The 16,882-nt window shown below is 55.3% G+C and overlaps 1 protein-coding gene across 1 annotated transcript; it reads left to right on the top strand.

Moving 5' to 3' along the window:
- The first annotated feature begins 3,175 nt into the window (after positions 1 to 3,175).
- On the top strand, positions 3,176 to 15,674 carry LOC144731809 (mitochondrial-processing peptidase subunit beta-like). The gene is made up of 13 exons (XM_078613065.1): positions 3,176 to 3,303; positions 6,116 to 6,262; positions 7,484 to 7,570; positions 8,063 to 8,192; positions 8,664 to 8,862; positions 9,302 to 9,381; positions 10,116 to 10,231; positions 10,419 to 10,562; positions 11,065 to 11,225; positions 11,462 to 11,547; positions 12,177 to 12,265; positions 12,954 to 13,029; positions 15,431 to 15,674. Exons 1-13 carry the CDS (start codon positions 3,247 to 3,249, stop codon positions 15,493 to 15,495), a joined length of 1,437 nt encoding a protein of 478 aa, XP_078469191.1. The 5' UTR covers positions 3,176 to 3,246; the 3' UTR covers positions 15,496 to 15,674.
- Positions 15,675 to 16,882: the final 1,208 nt, after the last annotated feature.

The raw sequence follows: 16,882 nt of genomic DNA, 5'->3' as shown, positions 1-16,882 counted from the left end.
GTGAAGGCGACTATATAAGAATAAAATATAAACAGGAGTTGCCTTTGATTGCAAATTGCGGTCGATACGGCAGGGGTGACAAGAACACTATCCGAGTGCAAGTTCACAATGACTTGCAGGGGAGACCCGCGGTCCACAGTCCAGTGAGACAAGCCATTGTCACAGTGAACATCAGAATCTGGGGTCAAACTCCAGCATCTGCGTCTTGGTAGAACGCCACCCCGCACACCCCCCACTATCTGCGTGGGTTAGGTCAATGGTGAATCATTGTTGCGAGGGCGACACCGGCTAGCTTGGTGACTCTGCTCGGGTCACCGCGAGGTCACATCGAACAAACTCCAACACGTGGTCAACGCAGCACGTGGTCAACGCAGCACGTGGTCAACGCAGCACGTGGTCAACGTGGAGCGGTGGGCAGTGGCCGCAGGCTACCGCGAGCCTCGGAGAGGAACGCTCGGTCGGTGTCAGCGAGATTGCTTCAAATTATGAGCCGCCGTGGGACTAGCTGGAGAAATAACTTGACTGATATCATTAATAATAATTATAGAACAATTCACAGCTCTGTATATGGATGCAGGCTTCTCCGCACCGTGTTAGCCTTGAGGGCTGTTTGACCATACTTCACCCATCGTGATAAATGTGGTGTGGGAAGGGTGGGGGAGAGGCTAGAGAGGGCCATTGCAGATGCTATTCCATTGACAGCGTTCGGAGTGACGGCATCTGTCCAACACGGTGCCGTGTCGCATCTGGGGCGACAGGGTGGGGGAAGTCGCGCCTCGGTTCTCGGGCTCGATTCTCGACTCGGGCGTATGGAGTTTGTATATTTTCTCTCCCTCTTTCCTGCAACGGGTTTTCTCCGGTTTCCTTCCATACAAAAAAAACATCCCAAATGCTGAAAAATGTCCCGCAAATGACTCAATTGGGATCACACACAGCAGCGGCAACATCGCCCCCGTACTGCGACAAACGTAGCAATAACCTCCTGAACAACAACAAGTCTTGGGACTCGGTGAGGTTTTCCTGGGTCAGCGAGCGGAAGGAGCAACATCTGGCAGGTCAGCAGCATTGGTACAAGCCAGCCTCAGTTTCAGTTTCATTTATTAGGATTTACCCTATTCATATTCTTGGTTCTTTCGGTAAAGTCACGTAGAAGGGAAATAATAAAATAATATAAATATCAAACAATAAAAATTCTCACAACGTTTCGACTGCAACACAAGCAATCATCATCAGGTGTGAAATCCACAGCAAGGTGTGAAATCCACAGCAAGGTGTGAAATCCACAGCAAGAAAATTTTGAAATTTTCTTGCTGTGGATTTCACACCTGATGATGATTGCTTGTGTTGCAGTGGAAACGTCGTGAGAATTGTTATTGTTTTATATTTATATTATTTTATTATTTCCCTTCTACGTGACTTTACCGAAAGAACCAAGAACATGAATCCCTGCAGTCACGAAAGCTTTAAATCAGGATTTACCCTGTGAGCCATTCGGCTCTTGATTTGGGTGCAACCGCAACAAACAATACAATTACAAGATACACCTAAAATTCATTGTACACAAATCTAAACATCACGTACATAAACAATTAAATCCTACAGAAAAGGCACTACCCGTCCATGCTGCGTACAAAAGCCCCTCCCCCACCCTGACACTGCTGATGAGAAACATCGAATGTCGAACCCGGTCCAGAGTTTTGCTTGTGTTCAAGCGATGCTGCTGATATAATGCACTACTACCAGAAGGACGTGTGGCTCATGGGATGTGCATCAATTTATTTGTATAGACTGGAAGTGAATTGTCTCTTAATCTAAGTTGTCTTGTGGTTGTTGTTGGTTGTTTGACTTGCATCCCACTGGGATTTTTGCACACTGCGTTGGTGTGTACGGTGTTTTTTTTTTTTTGCAATATTTTGCTGTCTTTTCTTGGATTTTCTGTTTGCACTTAGTCACATATTCACTTTAAGATGTTTTTTGTTCATGTTTTTGTTTTTTGTTTGTTGCAGTTGCACCCGATTCAAGAGCCGAATGGCTCACAGGGCTACACCTAATAAATGAACTTGAACTTGAACTCTTGCGGTGTGTATGTCGGGTTAAGACTCGATTGGCCTGTGTAACCCCTGCAGCCACTGGAGGCGCTGCATCACCACCACCTTCACCACCACGCGAGACGAGATGCGGTGCTCGACATTGCATTCTATATGAGAATAGGGTTTCCCCTTTTTTCTGGAAACAAAACAGCTGTTAAGATGTTAAAACACGAAACTGAAACTTTTACGAGGAATCATGTCTGCATTAACCACAATGCCTGTGATCGGAATGCAAACAAAAAACATACTGATAATATATGCATTGTCTTTGAAACTGATTGGTCCACACCAGAGACATATTTTGGAACTGGCAAAGGAGGTCCCGTGATGGAGATTGCATTCTGTAGTTTCGCTACAATCCTGTGTGCAGTGGCTGCCGCCTGATGATGCCGGTTGCAATTCCTGGCGAAACGTCGTGCTCAGATTGTAAATGTTGTGCGGCTTTGCCCTCCAACACACAACCGGTGTGCTGGACTAGTGACGAATTGGCACGTTCTGTTTACGTGACAACACTTACTAGTTGGCTGTGTCGGGTGGTGGCGGGTTTTAACGACACATTTATATATTTACACGATCTAACGCAAAACAAACCTCGTATTATGAGTGGCTGTAAAGTTTGATTCCCCCATCAGTGGACTACCACACTCACAAGCACGAGCGTGTCTCCAACTTCATTATTTGTGTTGACAAATCTACAGGAATGTACAGTATGTTACTTGAGCAATTTGTGCTTGTGCACTTTATTTGTTTATGTTTCAGCGAGTTCCTTTTCTCGATGTTGCACTTGTGTCGTTTGTTTGTATTGGTTGTTGTTATAACTTGCTGACCGACTGTTCAGTCTGTGACACATCTGTGACAAAGAGCTTCATGGCTCATCGGATTCCGACAAGATAAATATAGTGGGAATCGATTAATCGACTACGCAACTGTATCGATCCACACCCACGTGTCAAACCCCCGACCTTGCAATCGATTCGATCCAACGGCACTTATCGAACCATTTGAATCGATTCTCCGTGTCAGGTCCCGTCTCAATGTCCCGGGGTCGTCTCGCCCACAATTATCGAATCGATTACACGCGGATAGCGTTGACGCAAAGGAATCGTTTCGTGGCGTAATTGACGCGACGATTTTCGCACTTCGATTCGATCCAACGATGGCGTCGCTGTGTCTGTCTCGGGCTCTGCGCGGCGTTACCCGTCGCGCCACTCGGGTGAGTCGCTCCCTCGTCCACCCTCCTCATTCTCCTCCTCATCGTCCACCTTCGTCACCCCCTCGTCAAGCCGCTCCGACTTAATCGCGGCGGCGGTGGGGGGGAGGCCACGCGCCATCTCCTGCGAAGCGCGCGGCGTCGAGGTCACGGGGACGCTAGTCCCACGCAGGGCTCGCTAGGCCGCGCGGCGCTATCGGGGATTTGGGCCACGGTGGGAGACGTTTCAGTTGTTTTTTAGTTTCATTTATTAGTTAAAACCCTGTTGAGTTGTCGGCTCTTGAATCGGGTGCAACCGCAACGAACAAGAAAACATCTTAAAGTGATTTCGATGTAAAGCTTTCGTGACTGCAGGGATTCATCTTCTTGGTTCTTTCGGTAAAGTCACGTAGAAGGGAAGTAATAAAATAATAAAAATAAAACAACATAATTCTCACGACGTTTCGGCCACAACGCAAGCAGCCATCCTCAGGTGAAGACCAAGAAGATGAATCTTAAAGTGATAATTGTTTTTAACCCTTTTATCTGGCAACAAAACTGACACCTTGTTTTACAAGGAGTCATGTTTGCATAGACCACAATACCTGCGGTCATAATGCAAACAAAAAACACAACTCTGATAATGTGCACTGTCCTTGAAGTTGATTGGTCCACACCCGAGACAAGTTTCCTTAGAGCCCAGTCTCACATGGTGTTGGACCAGATGACGCCAAAAGGCGCACAACTCATCTTAAAGTGACTATGCCAAACAGAAAAATCTTACATAAAAAGCACCGCACGCCAACGCCCTGTGCAAAACTCCCAGTGGGATGCGCCGAGGCAGCAGCAGCAGAGAGCGGCGTTCGTCGCACGCGGCCTCTGCGTTACAGCGAGGCCGTAGCTGTAGCAGCAGCAGCTGCAGCAGCTGCAGCAGCAGCCGCAGCAGCCGCAGCAGCAGCAGCCGCAGCAGCCGCAGCAGCAGCCGCAGCAGCAGCAGCAGCCGCAGCAGCAGCCGCAGCAGCAGCCGCAGCAGCAGCCGTAGCAGCAGCAGCCGCAGCAGCCGCAGCAGCCGCAGCAGCCGCAGCAGCCGCAGCAGCCGCAGCAGCAGCAGCCGCAGCAGCCGCAGCAGCAGCCGTAGCAGCAGCAGCACCAGCCGCAGCAGCAGCAGCCGCAGCAGCCGCAGCAGCAGCCGCAGCAGCAGCAGCCGCAGCAGCCGCAGCAGCCGCAGCAGCAGCCGCAGCAGCATCCGCAGCAGCATCCGCAGCAGTAGCAGCAGCAGCAGCCGCAGCAGCAGCAGCAGCCGCAGCAGCAGCCGCAGCAGCAGCAGCCGCAGCAGCAGCAGCAGCCGCAGCAGCATCCGCAGCAGTAGCAGCAGCAGCAGCCGCAGCAGCAGCAGCAGCCGCAGCAGCAGCAGCAGCCGCAGCAGCAGCCGCAGCAGCAGCAGCCGCAGCAGCAGCAGCAGCCGCAGCAGCATCCGCAGCAGTAGCAGCAGCAGCCGCAGCAGCAGCCGCAGCAGCAGCAGCAGCAGCCGCAGCAGCAGCAGCCGCAGCAGCAGCCGCAGCAGCAGCAGCAGCCGCAGCAGCAGCCGCAGCAGCAGCCGCAGCAGCAGCCGCAGCAACAGCAGCCGCAGCAGCAGCAGCCGCAGCAGCAGCAGCAGTAGCAGCAGCAGCCGCAGCAGTAACAGCAGCAGCCGCAGCAGCAGCCGCAGCATGACGATCCCCCGAGCTCGGTTCGCGTGTTCGCGTGCCCCCCCCCCTCCCGGGGGTGACACTTCTCGGCTCTGGCCGTGACGTTTGCGGTGTTTGTTTGACTTGATTTGACGAGAGCGGCTTTCCGCGAGTGAAGGAGGAAGGTGAGTTGTGAGATTTCTGTGGATTTTTTTTTGTTATCGCCCAGATTTGCCAGTCGCTTGGTTGTTGTGCGCGTCAGGATGAATAAACGCCGGCTGACTTGTGTGGTATTCGCAATTGCCACTTCGTAAGCGTCCCAGTGTCTCCCAGCGGTCATCAGATACGTTCGTGCAAAAGTGAGGCCGGGTCGATAAAATGTGAACCACGTAGTGGCGCTGAAATTGTCTCTCCCATCTGACCTCGCCTTGCTCTGCGTCTCCCCTTGTGGTCTCCTACCTGTCACCTTCCATTCCCTTGTCTGCAGGCTGACCTTGTGTCTCCTGGAACCTGTACACCCCTTGTCCCTTCCACCTGTGCCGTCTCCCCTCCTGTTTCCCATCTAATTCTGTCTCTATCCTGCGTCTGACCCCACCCCCTGGGACTCCCCTTGCATGTCGCATCCTGCCCCATGTCTCACCTTGTCATACTCCATCTGACCTTGCATCTTTTTCCTCTTATATTTGTCTGCCCTATGCATTGCATTGTCTTCCCTTTTACCGGTATGTCTCCTATTGTCTACTGTCTGCCATATCTCCCCTTCCTGTCTCCCATCTGACCTTGTGTCTCTACTTGTCTGTCTGCCACGTGTCTCTTGACTTTTTACATGACCCTGTATCTTCAATTGTCTCCTGTCTCCCTGACGTCTCAAATCGTCTCCCATCTGTCCGGTGTGTCCCCCACCCATCGCCCATCGGTGTCCCCTCGTCTCCCGCCTGTATTCGTTATCTCCCGTTATTGTTTGTCTCTTCCACCTGCTGACACGTCTCCCTTTGTCTCAATCATTGAACCACCCACCGTCGTCGTCGTCCCCCCGTCCAGCACGGTCCCGAGCTCGGCTCGCGCGCCGCCCCGGGGGGGACACTTCTCGGCTCTCGCCGTGCCGTTTGCGATGTTTTTTTTTACTTTATTTGATGAGAGCGGCTTTCCGCTGTTGTTGACCGATGCAGGCGCCATGGCGGGTGAGTCGCTGCATGAGCACCGTGGGTGATGTGGGCTACGCACAGGCGCTGCTCAACATCCCTGAGACGCAGGTGTCCACACTCGACAATGGCCTCCGTGTGGCCTCCGAGAACTCGGGCCTACACACGTGCACGGTAAGTGATAGCCTCACCACCCCCACCACCCACACCACCCACACTCTTACACTTACCCCTCACATTACCCTTGCCCCCAAAGACAGATCCTCTGTGTAACCTTCAACAGACCGGTGGGGCAATGGATGTTATTGCTGCCCACCCTCCACCACACACCCCTTACCACCCACCACCCTCACCTCCTTGGCATTACTATCACAAAAGGGCACAGCACAGTCACCATCTGGGTCGTATTTTACTTGAGTCAGGGATGGGGAACCTACGGCCCATCGGACAAACACGGCCCATGACCACACGAGGCCTCCCACTTTAAAACAGCCCGCATTATATTTATCAATCACTTTGTGGCTAATCGGGTACTATGGGGAATATTTTGAACCGTGTTTCAAATTCTAGAACACTTAGTCACTTCTGTCACAATAAGAGGCCCTTTGAATTACAGGAGTGGTGCTAAAAACTTGATTTGGGGCTTTCGTGACTGCAGGAATTACTCTTTGGTTCTTTCTGTAAAGTCACGTAGAAAGAAAATTTATTAAATAATAGCATACGACGTTTCGATTGCAACACAAGCAATCATCATCAGGTACAAATGAGAGAGAAAACAAACCTAGTAAACTTAGAAATACAATGCAATACAACACAGAGAGTCGGTTAACGTAACAGTCAACACCCTACATGGTTGATTACGTTCTTCCAAAAATTGCTAAATTTGAGAGAGAGACAAAACACAGACACGGAGACACATAGAAAGACACACAAGCAGAGAGTGATAACACAGACACAGAGAAACACACACATAGGCACACAGAGAAACAACGCCTGTGTGTCGTGCTTGCAATGACAGCCAACAAAGGGTAATTTAAATACCTATTGAGCCCTACGACACTAGAGTTGCCTGTTATCAGGGCTGTGCTTGTGAGGAGGCTCTGGTTAAATACTTTAAATCTAGTTTATTTTATATATCAGGTAAAGCCTACTTCGCTTTTTCAGATGCGTCCTGACCACAAATGATCGCTCAACAAAGTGACTTATCACATGGCAATCTAAACCAGCCAAATGCACGTTTCAAAATGTGGAGGGAAAAACTGGAGAAAAATGTACGCGACCACGGGGAGAACCATGCAAATTCCAAATATACAGGTATCAGGGTGGGGGTCGAACCCACGACCTCCTGCATACCAGGCGTGGGAGATAACATCTCGCCATGTGCGGAGTGAGCAGGTGGGGCTGTGGATCGACGCCGGCAGCCGCTACGAGAACGAGAAGAACAACGGGACCGCCCACTTCCTGGAGCACATGGCCTTCAAGGTGCGAGTGGTCACGTGACCTAGCGTGAGCGCCCTGACCCCCACGCCTTCCCCTTCCTCCCACAACCACCGCAGGGCTCTGCTATGGCTCATTCCCATTGTCTGTCTGTCTGTGCCTGCGTGCGGGTGTGTATGTTGTGTCTGGGATGTGGGAGTGTAGTGCTAAGCACACTGCTGCGAACCCAACGACCAGAAGTAGATTCCTGGTCATAAACAAAAACAATGGTGAGTATTGGAGCCAGTGCTCTGTCTGCCTTAGGTAAACGCAACCTAAAATGATTACCTGGTGCGATGTGTAAACATCAGCACCGGATAGACGGAGGCGGCCGGGTATGGATTAGCTACCCATCCCGTGTCGTGCTATGCCAGCCTTCATAGTTGCTCGCCAACAGCACTTGCCCCAAAAGTCTGTTAAAGGCTACACGGGGGATCTTTGTTTGCCTGCGCGTGTTTATGTGCCTGCGCGTGTGTGCATGAATGTGTACGTGGATAGGGCACGAAGAAGCGCTCCCAGCTCGACCTGGAGCTGGAGATTGAGAACATGGGCGCTCACCTCAATGCCTACACGTCGCGTGAGCAGACCGTCTACTTCGCCAAGGCCTTCGCACAGGACCTGCCCAAAGGTGAGTGCGCTGCGCCAGGGTGGTCCCCGCACCACCCAAGTTCACTCTCCTCCTCGGTGCAACATCATTGTCACGGTGGCCCCCACACAATAGCTCTGCTGGCCCTCGTTGTCCGAGAGTAGCCGCAGCCGGGCCTGGTGCTGGGCTCGCACCAGGCAGCCCGTGTCCTGGTGCGGGTGGAGAAGTGGCGCTGTGGTTAGGGCTCTTCGTTGTGAACCCAGTGACCTATGAACCGCCTTAGCAAGCACATTTACACGAGTGTGACGCCGCGCTCCTCCGACCCGTGTACACGCTTGAGCTGTCTGCCATCGAAGGTGGTTTGGCGTTGTGCTGGCCACCCACCCCCTCGTGTGCCATGCCGGCCTGCATATGTGCTTGCTTAACACCACTTGCCCCAACAGTCTGTTAAGTCTATAGGGGGGGATCTTTGTCTTTGTGACTGCATGTGTGTGTGACCGCGTGCGCCTCCAGCTGTGGAGATCCTGGCGGACATCATTCAGAACAGCACGTTGGGCGAGGCGGAGATGGAGCGCGAGCGCGGGGTGATCCTGCGCGAGATGCAGGAGGTGGAGACCAACATGCAGGAGGTGGTGTTCGACTACCTCCACGCCACCGCCTACCAGGGCACCGCGCTCGGCAGGACCATCCTGGGGCCCACGAAAAACATAAAGTACGCGCTACCGCCTCTCCCGCCTCGCTCGCGTATGGTTAGAGCCGAGCCGAGGTCCGTTATAATTACGGTGAAAAAGGAGTAGGCCTAACCCTTTGCGGCAATAATACAGCTTCTTGGTTCTTTCGGTAAAGTCACGTAGAAGGGAAGTAATAAAATAATAAAAATAAAACATAATAAAATAATTATCACGACGTTTCGGCTACAACGCAAGCAGCCGTCTTCAGGTGAAGAATAATACAGCTGTCGTGATGTTCAAATGGTCCCATAGATATAATTATGTTGTCCCGCGTAGATTAAGCGCGTTTTTGTATTTGTGCTCGGCCAATGCGAGCGCCCAAGAGCGGCGCCGCGTTTATCCGTGGGGCACGGAGGTCGTGCCTCCACGTGAAACGAGCCGGCGCTGATGGCCGGGTGCGGGCGCATGCGGCGTGTGCAGGTCGATTGCGCGCGGAGACCTGGTCGACTACATCAGCACCCACTACAAGGGGCCCCGCATGGTGCTGTCGGCCGCAGGAGGTACGAACACGGATGCGCACACTTGCACACACGCGCACACTTGCACGCACACGCACACACACGCACACTTGCACACACACGCACACTTGCACACACACGCACACTTGCACGCACACACACACACGCGCACACTTACACACGCACACTTGCACACACGCACACACACGCACACTTGCACACACACGCACACTTGCACACACACGCGCACACTTGCACGCACACACGCGCACACTTGCACACACGCGCACACTTGCACACACGCGCACACTTGCACACACGCGCACACTTACACACGCACACTTACACACACGCGCACGCACACTTGCACACACACGCACACTTGCACACACACGCGCACACTTGCACACACACGCACACTTGCGCACACACGCACACTTGCACACACACGCACACACACTTTCGCACACGCACACGCGCACACTTACACACATGCGCATACTTGCACACACACGCATACTTACACACACTTTGATACACATGCATACTTGCACACACTTGAATGCACACACGCACACAGTTACGCGCACACAAGAATGTTAAATTCAGTCAAGATCTTTTTAAGTGAGGAATGGTCGAGTGTTAGTGGTGGAAATAAACCACCACTTTCATGGGTGCTTGATTTTTGTTTCTGTGTTTGTATTCTTACACATTTCTCCGCGTGTGTGCGTGTACGTCTCTGCGCATGCCGCTGTGCGTCTCTGCGTCGCATGCAGGCGTCCGCCACGAAGAGCTGGTGCAGTTGGCCCAGAAGCACCTGGGCAACCTTCCCTTCCAGTACGAGGGGGACAAGGTGCCCGTGCTGCCCATGTGCCGCTTCACCGGCAGCGAGGTGCGACTCCGGGACCCCCCCCCCCCCCCCGCAATGACCCCCCGTGATCACCCGGCACGATGACCCCGAGGTCCCCCCGTGATGAACCCGCGACCCCCCCGTGTGTGCCGTGCGAGGGCGGCCGTGGCGATGCCTGCCCTAGCCAGTGGTGCGCCCTTCCTGACGTGGCCGTATGCGTGCGGCGCAGATCCTGGTGCGCGACGACAAGATGCCCCTGGCTCACGTGGCGCTGGCCGTGGAGAGCGTTGGCTGGCCCGAGGCCGACACCATCCCCCTCATGGTGGCCAACACGCTCATCGGCAACTGGGATCGCTCCTACGGGGGCGGCGCCGTGAGTCACACTCCCACCGCTCTGTATGCCTACTGCTGCCTGTGTGTGTGTGTAGCTGTCTGTGTGTGTACAGCTGCCTGTGTGTGTGTAGCTGCCTGTGTGTGTGTACAGTTGCCTGTGTGTGTGTAGCTGTCTGTGTGTGTGTACAGTTGCCTGTGTGTGTGTAGCTGTCTGTGTGTGTACAACTGCCTGTGTGTGTGTAGCTGCCTGTGTGTACAGCTCTCTGCGTGTGCGTCTGTCTCCAGCTGCCTGTGTGTAGTGTGCGAGTGTGTGTCTACAACTGTCTTTGTCTCTGTACAGGTGTGTGTGTGCTGTGTGTCTTCAGCTGTCTGTATGCCTACAGCTGTGTGCGTGCAGCTGCCTGCGTGCATCTCCAGCTATCTTGTGTTTACAGCCGTGTGTGCGGTCCCGTGCGCGTTCAGCCGCGCGCTGCTTGTGGAGCTGTCGAGTCAGCCGTGTGGACGGCCCGCCCACTGTTTTCTTGCGCCCCACTCCTTGGCAGAACCTGTCGAGCAAGCTGGCGCAGACTTTGGCGCAGAAGAGCGTCTGCCACAGCTACCAGTCGTTCAACACGTGCTACTCTGACACGGGGCTCTGGGGCACGTACATGGTGTGCGACTCCATGGGCATCGAGGAGACGCTCCACTGGGTGCAGGCCGAGTGGTGCGTATGCGACGTCTTCTCCGTCCTCTGTTCTCTGCCATCCAACGACCCCTTTCAGCTCCTCCAACTTCCCACCACCGTGCCGTGTCTCCGTGCCGTGTATCACCACCGTGCCGTGTATCACCACCATGTCATGTGTCACCACTGTGCAATGTCTTACCACCATGTCGTGTGTCACCACTGTGCTTTGTGTCACCACCGTCCCGTGTCTCAGTGCCGTGTATCTCGCCCTGCAGGATGCGCCTGTGCACGTCCGTGACCGACGGTGAGGTGACTCGCGCCAAAAACCTCCTCAAGACCAACATGCTGCTGCAGCTCGATGGTGCGTGCCTGTGAGCGTGTGCGTGTTGTCGTTAGTGCTGTAGCCGAGCGAGCAGTGGTAAGGACAGCGATTAGAGCGCTGCACTACGATCCCAGCAGCCCGGGTTCGATTCCCGCTCGCAGCCAACACCAGTGACGGTTATCTGAAGAAGTCCCAGGCCTCCCCTAGGTAGGCTCGGCCTCAAATGAGTATCTTGTGCGGAGTGTAAACATCAGCACTGGGGAGACGAAGACTGCCAGGCATACTGCTGGCCACCCACCCCATCATGTGCCGTACCGGCCTTCACAGGTGATGCTCTCCAACAGCCGGATGCTGGCCCAACTCCTCATCAGCCAATGTTGACCTCATCTCGAGCCAACCAGCCTGTAGTGCTATCCCTCCCTGTAAACATACAAATCTAGCCAACCAGCCACGAGTACTAACCCTAGACAACTAGCCAACCTATGGGCATATCGCAAATCACTGTAGCTAACCACGCACTAATCCTACCCGACTATCCATCGGCCACCGCCCGGCATTGATGGCGCGGTGCTGGCTCTTGCCCGGCATTCGTTGGTGGTGGGGGTGGCCGGCGGGGGTCGTGGTTCTCACACCGTCGTCTGTGTGTGGCGCCCGCGTGCGACACCCAGGTTCCACTCCGATCTGCGAGGATATCGGGCGGCAGATGCTCTGCTACGGGCGGCGCATTCCCCTGCCCGAGCTGGAGGCGCGAATCGACGTACGTGGGCGCTCGCGCTGATCCCCGTGAAGCCGCAGGCCTCGCTGTGGCCTCGCTGTGGCCTCTGTGAATGAGACCACATTACTCCCCAATACTTACACCCCCCCCCCCCGTTGGCTCCGAGTACAGTTCCGGGACAACTCCAAGATGACGATCTCATAATCATCATTGCATTCACATGGCGCTCGCCTAAATGCCTCGGCAACTCAAATTTGCCTTCCATGACATCTCAAACATTTGGAGGGTAACCCCCAATGTGCTGCGCAATGTGATTCGGCACCAGCATGCCAGTGGGCATCGGTGTGTATTTACGGTTAACGCCGTACAATCGGCCAGGGCAGCCTGCCAGGTTTCTACCTTGGACCTCCGCAACAAGCTGCAAACACGCTACAGCTGAGCTGTGTTAGTGTGCATGTCGCTTGGTGCATCCGTAGATTGTGTGTGTGGTATTACGAGGAACACGTTCGTGACAATGTGTGCGTAACACGGTGCGTACGTGTGTGTGTAAGACGGTGTGCGTGTGTGTGTGTAAGACGGTGCGTGTGTGTGTATGACGGTGTGCGTGTGAGTAGCGTGATGTGTGTGTGTTATTCGAGGCTCGTGTGTTCCGTGGTGTGTGGCCGTGCATGTCATGCGTCTGTGTGTGTGTAACACGGTGTGTGTGTGTGCGTATGTACTGCGTGTCTAGGCTGTGGATTCCAAGGTTCTGCGCAGGGTCTGCTCCCACTACATCTACGACAAGTGCCCGGCCGTTGCCGCCGTCGGTCAGTCAGCCTGGGGGATCCACGCTCATGACTAAACTCACACACAGCCCCACCCACACACAGCTCCACCCACACTCAGCTCCACCCACACTCAGCTCCACCCACACACAGCTCCACCCACACTCAGCTCCACACTCAGCTCCACCCACACACTCAGCTCCACCCACACTCAGCTCCACCCACACTCAGCTCCACCCACACTCAGCTCCACCCACACTCAGCTCCACACACAGCCCCACCCACACACAGCTCCACCCACACTCAGCTCCACCCACACTCAGCTCCACCCACACACAGCTCCACACACAGCTCCACCCACACTCAGCCCCACCCACCCACAGCTCCACCCACACTCAGCTCCACCATCTCTCAGCTCCACCCACACTCAGCTCCACCCACACAGCTCCACCCACACACAGCTCCACCCACACACAGCCCCACCCACACACAGCCCCACCCACACACAGCCCCACCCACACTCAGCTCCACCCACACTCAGCTCCACCCACACTCAGCTCCACCCACACACAGCTCCACCCACACACAGCTCCACCCACACACAGCTCCACCCACACACAGCTCCACCCACACACAGCTCCACCCACACACGGCTCCACCCACACTCGGCTCCACCCACACTCGGCTCCACCCACACTCGGCTCCACCCACACACAGCTCCACCCACACACGGCTCCACCCACACTCGGCTCCACCCACACTCGGCTCCACCCACACTCGGCTCCACCCACACTCGGCTCCACCCACACACGGCTCCACCCACACTCGGCTCCACCCACACACTCAGCTCCACCCACACTCAGCTCCACCCACACTCAGCTCCACCCACACTCAGCTCCACCCACACTCAGCTCCACACACAGCCCCACCCACACACAGCTCCACCCACACTCAGCTCCACCCACACTCAGCTCCACCCACACACAGCTCCACCCACACACAGCTCCACCCACACTCAGCCCCACCCACCCACAGCTCCACCCACACTCAGCTCCACCATCTCTCAGCTCCACCCACACTCAGCTCCACCCACACAGCTCCACCCACACACAGCTCCACCCACACACAGCCCCACCCACACACAGCCCCACCCACACACAGCCCCACCCACACTCAGCTCCACCCACACTCAGCTCCACCCACACTCAGCTCCACCCACACACAGCTCCACCCACACACAGCTCCACCCACACACAGCTCCACCCACACACAGCTCCACCCACACACGGCTCCACCCACACTCGGCTCCACCCACACTCGGCTCCACCCACACACGGCTCCACCCACACACGGCTCCACCCACACTCGGCTCCACCCACACTCGGCTCCACCCACACTCGGCTCCACCCACACTCGGCTCCACCCACACTCGGCTCCACCCACACTCGGCTCCACCCACACTCGGCTCCACCCACACTCGGCTCCACCCACACTCAGCTCCACCCACACACAGCTCCACCCACACTCGGCTCCACCCACACTCGGCTCCACCCACACTCGGCTCCACCCACACTCGGCTCCACCCACACTCGGCTCCACCCACACTCGGCTCCACCCACACTCAGCCCCACCCACACTCAGCTCCACCCACCCACACTCAGCTCCACCCACACTCAGCTCCACCCACACTCAGCCCCACCCACACACAGCTCCACACACACACAGCTCCACCCACACACAGCTCCACCCACACTCAGCTCCACCCACACTCAGCTCCACCCACACACAGCTCCACCCACACTCAGCTCCACCCACACACAGCTCCACCCACACTCAGCTCCACACACACTCAGCTCCACCCACACACAGCTCTGCCCACACACAGCTCCACCCACACTCAGCTCCACCCATACACAGCTCCACCCACACACAGCTCCACCCACACTCAGCTCCACCCACACTCAGCTCCACCCAGACACAGAGCCCCACCGACCAGAGGTCGCGATCGGGTATCCGGTACCCGTACCCTACCCGATACCCGGCTACCCGTACCTGGCCGGGTACGGGTACGGGTAGGCCGTGAGTCACTGGTGAGTAACTGTTTGTCACTCATTTCCCAACGTCTTGTCTCTTCTCACAATTCAAGTTCCTAGAATCAACCCACCCACGCCTGCAACATGGCTTCATCCCAGAGGTCGCAATCGGGTACCCGTACCCGGCCGGGTACGGGTAGCCGGGTATCGGGTAGGGTACTGGTACGGGTACCCATTTGCGACCCTGGTGCGACCGGGTACGGGTAAGGAATCAAAACCCGTTTGCGACCTCTGCCACCGACACAGTGGATTCTGTGTGGTAGTGGCGGAGACGGCGCGCTCAAAGTTGAGACCGTTAACGTTCTGTAACCGTGTGCTTCATCTTTCCCATCCTTCCCCGATGCCTGCAGGTCCCATCGAGCAGCTGCCCGACTACAACCGCATTCGCAGTGCCATGTATTGGCTGCGTCTGTAGCCGCTGGCGTGGCACACGGAACTGGCGACCGCGCCAACGCAACCCCCCCCCCCCACCCCACTCCACAATACTAAACACAAAACAAAAATGTTCACGTCCCACTGAGATGATGCGTGCGCACGTCGCGTCCGTCCATCGTCCCCCTGAACAATAAAGGTTGAACGTCTCGTCATAGCCAAGCCGAAGCGCCGAGTGAATTTGTGCGCGTGACCCTGCGTGGCCGGGGAGACGGGATTGGGGGGGGGCCCTTCTGAGACCACGGAAGCACAGGCCAAGCGTCCTGAGAGAGGCCGCACGATGCAGCGAGCAAGGAGGCACGCGCAGTCTGGGGACGTGTGAAGCTTCGATCGTCATCGGCGTACTCGCCCTGACCATACCGGTACTAGCCACCCAGTGACTAGTACCAGCCCCTTGCCGTACCCAACTAGCCACCCAGGGCATCAGCCCTCGCCCTGACCGTACCCAACTAGTCACCCAGTCATTAGTCTGGGTAAACAAGCTTAATAAAACAGGAACTAAGAATATAAGAAAGTAATCATAACAATAGAACATACTATTGTAATTAAGGTCGTTGAGACAACGTCTGGAATTCAGTATTCTTCATTAAGTTTCTTTCACAGCCCTCACTATGCTCGTTCCTCTGCTCCATGGCTCCTTCACGCTGTTGGCAGACAGCGTAAGAGGGAGAGAGAGAGACTGCCGCGGCCCGCCACGTGGCAGGCTCCGGACCACGGCACCCGCCACGTGGCTTCCACCTTCGTTCCTCCAAGCTCTGACCACGTGCTGTCCGTCTCCGCCCCTTTTAATCCCTGGCCCACGTGATGCCTCGCAGCCAATCCTCAGCCACATCCCCGGAACCTTCCAGAGCCCACTCTACGGCCCCAGGGCCACGCCCCTAACTCGACTCCCCATTGGTTGTGGGCTGAGGCCGGCAGAGTCGATCATCATTCAGGTGTAACCTCACATTACACTTTGCACTGAGCCTAGCACGAACTCTGACTTCCCCTCTGACTCCGCCAAGCTCCGTGTCCGTTTGTTGGTTTGCTGTCCGGTTGTGGTGGGCACAGTGTGTGTGCGAGTGTCTGACCGTCATGATAAATCATCTCCCGGTTATATTCACTCAAAATACATCGTAAAACTTGAGTAATTATCAGCATTCTTGGGATATTTGCCAGCAGTACCAATGAATGTAATAAATTGCAATCAGCTGTCTGCATCATGACAACCTGACATTTGCCGATGGGGTCATATTCATCATTGTCAAATTCTGCACCACATTCACCGTTTCATTTGGAGGGAGTTTTCTCGTCCGGAGAATCCCACTCGCCTGAGTCCCAGTGAGAGGCCTAGTCCTTGCAGGAGATTGGCTGGTGAGCAATGGGGTCGG

The sequence above is a fragment of the Lampetra planeri genome, chromosome 40 (assembly GCF_965212315.1).
Source record: "Lampetra planeri chromosome 40, kcLamPlan1.2.h2, whole genome shotgun sequence".
In the NCBI taxonomy this organism is placed as follows: domain Eukaryota; kingdom Metazoa; phylum Chordata; class Hyperoartia; order Petromyzontiformes; family Petromyzontidae; genus Lampetra; species Lampetra planeri.
This window is presented reverse-complemented; position numbering and strand designations above follow the sequence as displayed.

Coding starts and splice junctions, on each gene's coding strand:
- LOC144731809 (XM_078613065.1), top strand. CDS start 3,247: ATGGCGTCGCTGTGTCTGTCTCGGGCTCTGCGCGGCGTTACCCGTCGC. Junction 8,863..9,301: donor GGGCCCACGAAAAACATAAA/GTACGCGCTACC, acceptor CGGCGTGTGCAG/GTCGATTGCGCGCGGAGACC. Junction 13,030..15,430: donor CCCGGCCGTTGCCGCCGTCG/GTCAGTCAGCCT, acceptor CGATGCCTGCAG/GTCCCATCGAGCAGCTGCCC.